At 43.2% G+C, this 2,066-nt stretch overlaps 1 protein-coding gene across 1 annotated transcript in view; it reads left to right on the top strand.

The window, feature by feature from the left end:
• The window catches only part of exoc1 (exocyst complex component 1), a gene marked incomplete in the record, with an annotated part of 25,541 nt that overhangs the window by 17,268 nt on the left and 6,207 nt on the right, over window positions 1-2,066 (top strand). The window contains 3 exon segments of the mRNA XM_014031113.1: window positions 746-854; window positions 1,366-1,410; window positions 1,635-1,798. Of these exon segments, the coding sequence (XP_013886567.1) occupies window positions 746-854; window positions 1,366-1,410; window positions 1,635-1,798 (318 nt within the window).

Below are 2,066 nucleotides of genomic sequence, written 5' to 3'. Positions count from 1 at the left end.
GTTTAGAAGGGGAATTCGCCTCGTAGCTTGTGCATTGTTTTGAAAGAAATGCAGTTCCACGTTATCTTTTTTGGACAAGGCAGCGCTCGAATTACATACGAGTCCTCTTCCCACTCCTGGTGAAAATAATACGTTTTTGTTTGCTTGCTAGCTCGTTTGTCGTTCATTTTTTTCCGCCTCTCTGCCATGTTTTGAACACGTGACCCTAAAGTCTTGCGGGATCATGTTCRGAGTGCGGTTTCACAGCACCCAAAACTCACRAGAAATGGAAAGCGGAGGGAGCTGGAATGTGTTTAAACTCCTTCCACCTCCACCGCTTCTGCCGGAGTTAGAATGAGGCTCACCGAGCTTGCGGACATGTCCCGGGCCGGCCCGTCTGCTGTAGACTCTAACAGCTGATAGGTTGCGCTCCGTGTTCGACYGGGAACCGGCCGAGGATCTTCAGGTCAATCGCGATTGACTGGTTGGACACCCCTGGTCTAGATGAAAGACTGACTTTAAAGTCCTGTTTGGAGCCAGACTTTGAGGACCTGATCTGACTGAGCTGTTCCTCATGATCTGAACTACTGTTGTCTCTGCTAGCAATTGTAGTGTGGATCTCCTTCCAGCTGTTAGCAGACTGGTTCTATTTATTAATGACCTGTATTTGAGGAATTCAGTGAGTTGTTTTCCCAAGTGGTTTTCACTTCTAATCTTGTGGTTTTTATAACACAACTGTTCATACATCTGAACAAATCTTTTTCAGACCTATGCTGACTATATGAGCAGACTATATGAGCGAGAAATCAAAGACTTCTTTGAGGTTGCCAAGATAAAAATGGCGGGAACATCCAAAGAAGCAAAGGGAAAGTTTGGTAAGAGCTTAGATTTCCAGTTGAATGCTAACACAAAGCATATTTCTATTTATTAAATGTTTGACTTAAAGTTTCCTATAGGATCGTTTTTTCTCTCATCTGACAATCATGGATGTATTTTTTTGTTGTTGTTGAATAAAACAAACTTCCTACAGACTTTTCTACCTCAATACATTTGACCAAACTCAAAGTCTTGCTTTTTGTCTTATTTTGCAAACATGTGCTCTCTTCCCTTTGCACAGGCATGTTTAATGTCAAATCTCAGTATTTAGCATCTGAATAGGAGCTTTGGTTGAGCTTTAGTTTCGGCAGACTTTGCTTTCTGCGTTCTGTTTCAGCTTTTACCTCTGAAAACAAAAACCACGATTTGTTTTCCAAAGGTTTGTGTGAAGTGCTAAGCCACTGCTAATGAATGGCCGTAACTTTGAACATCTAACATCTAAGCCTCACCTCTCCCGTGCTGCATGTCTCAAGCTTAACTTGTGTCTGTCTTTTTGCTAACTGGCTGCAGCTACGCTTCCACGGAAAGAGAGTGCTCTCAAACAGGAAACAGAAAGTAAGTATGAGATCTGATTCACTGTGTCCCTTTAACCATCATCCATGCAACCAAATCTTCTCAGTGTCACTTTATCACATTTTCTAATTCTGTGATTAATAACAAAAAGCTAACAGTTTGCTACAATGGTTATTATTGGTTTGAAATCTTGTTGGAGAGATGGACTTTCTTTAAGCTGCAGTTTGTTTGCTTCTCACTGAAACATGTTTGTCATGCTCTACCAGGCCTGCACGGCAGCTCCGGGAAGCTTACAGGCTCCACTTCCAGCCTGAACAAGCTGACAGTGCAGGGCTCCAACAGCCGCCGCTCCCAGTCGTCCTCCCTGCTGGACATGGGCAACATGTCTGCTTCTGACCTGGACGTAGCAGACAGGACCAAGTTTGACAAGGTAAGGTTTTAGAACTCTGGAGAGCAAAACACAACACCTGAAACATACAGTATGTGTTTATTTATCATTTCATCCATCCATCCATCATCCATCCATCCATCCATCCATTGATCCATCCATCATCCATCCATCCATTGATCCATCCATCATCCATCCATCCATTGATCCATCCATCATCCATTCATCCATTGATCCATCCATCCATCCATCCATCATCCATTCATCCATTGATCCATCCATCCATCCATCCATCCATCCATCCATCCAT

Source organism: Austrofundulus limnaeus, unplaced genomic scaffold (genome assembly GCF_001266775.1).
Source record: "Austrofundulus limnaeus strain Quisiro unplaced genomic scaffold, Austrofundulus_limnaeus-1.0 Scaffold1178, whole genome shotgun sequence".
NCBI lineage: Eukaryota > Metazoa > Chordata > Actinopteri > Cyprinodontiformes > Rivulidae > Austrofundulus > Austrofundulus limnaeus.
This window is presented reverse-complemented; position numbering and strand designations above follow the sequence as displayed.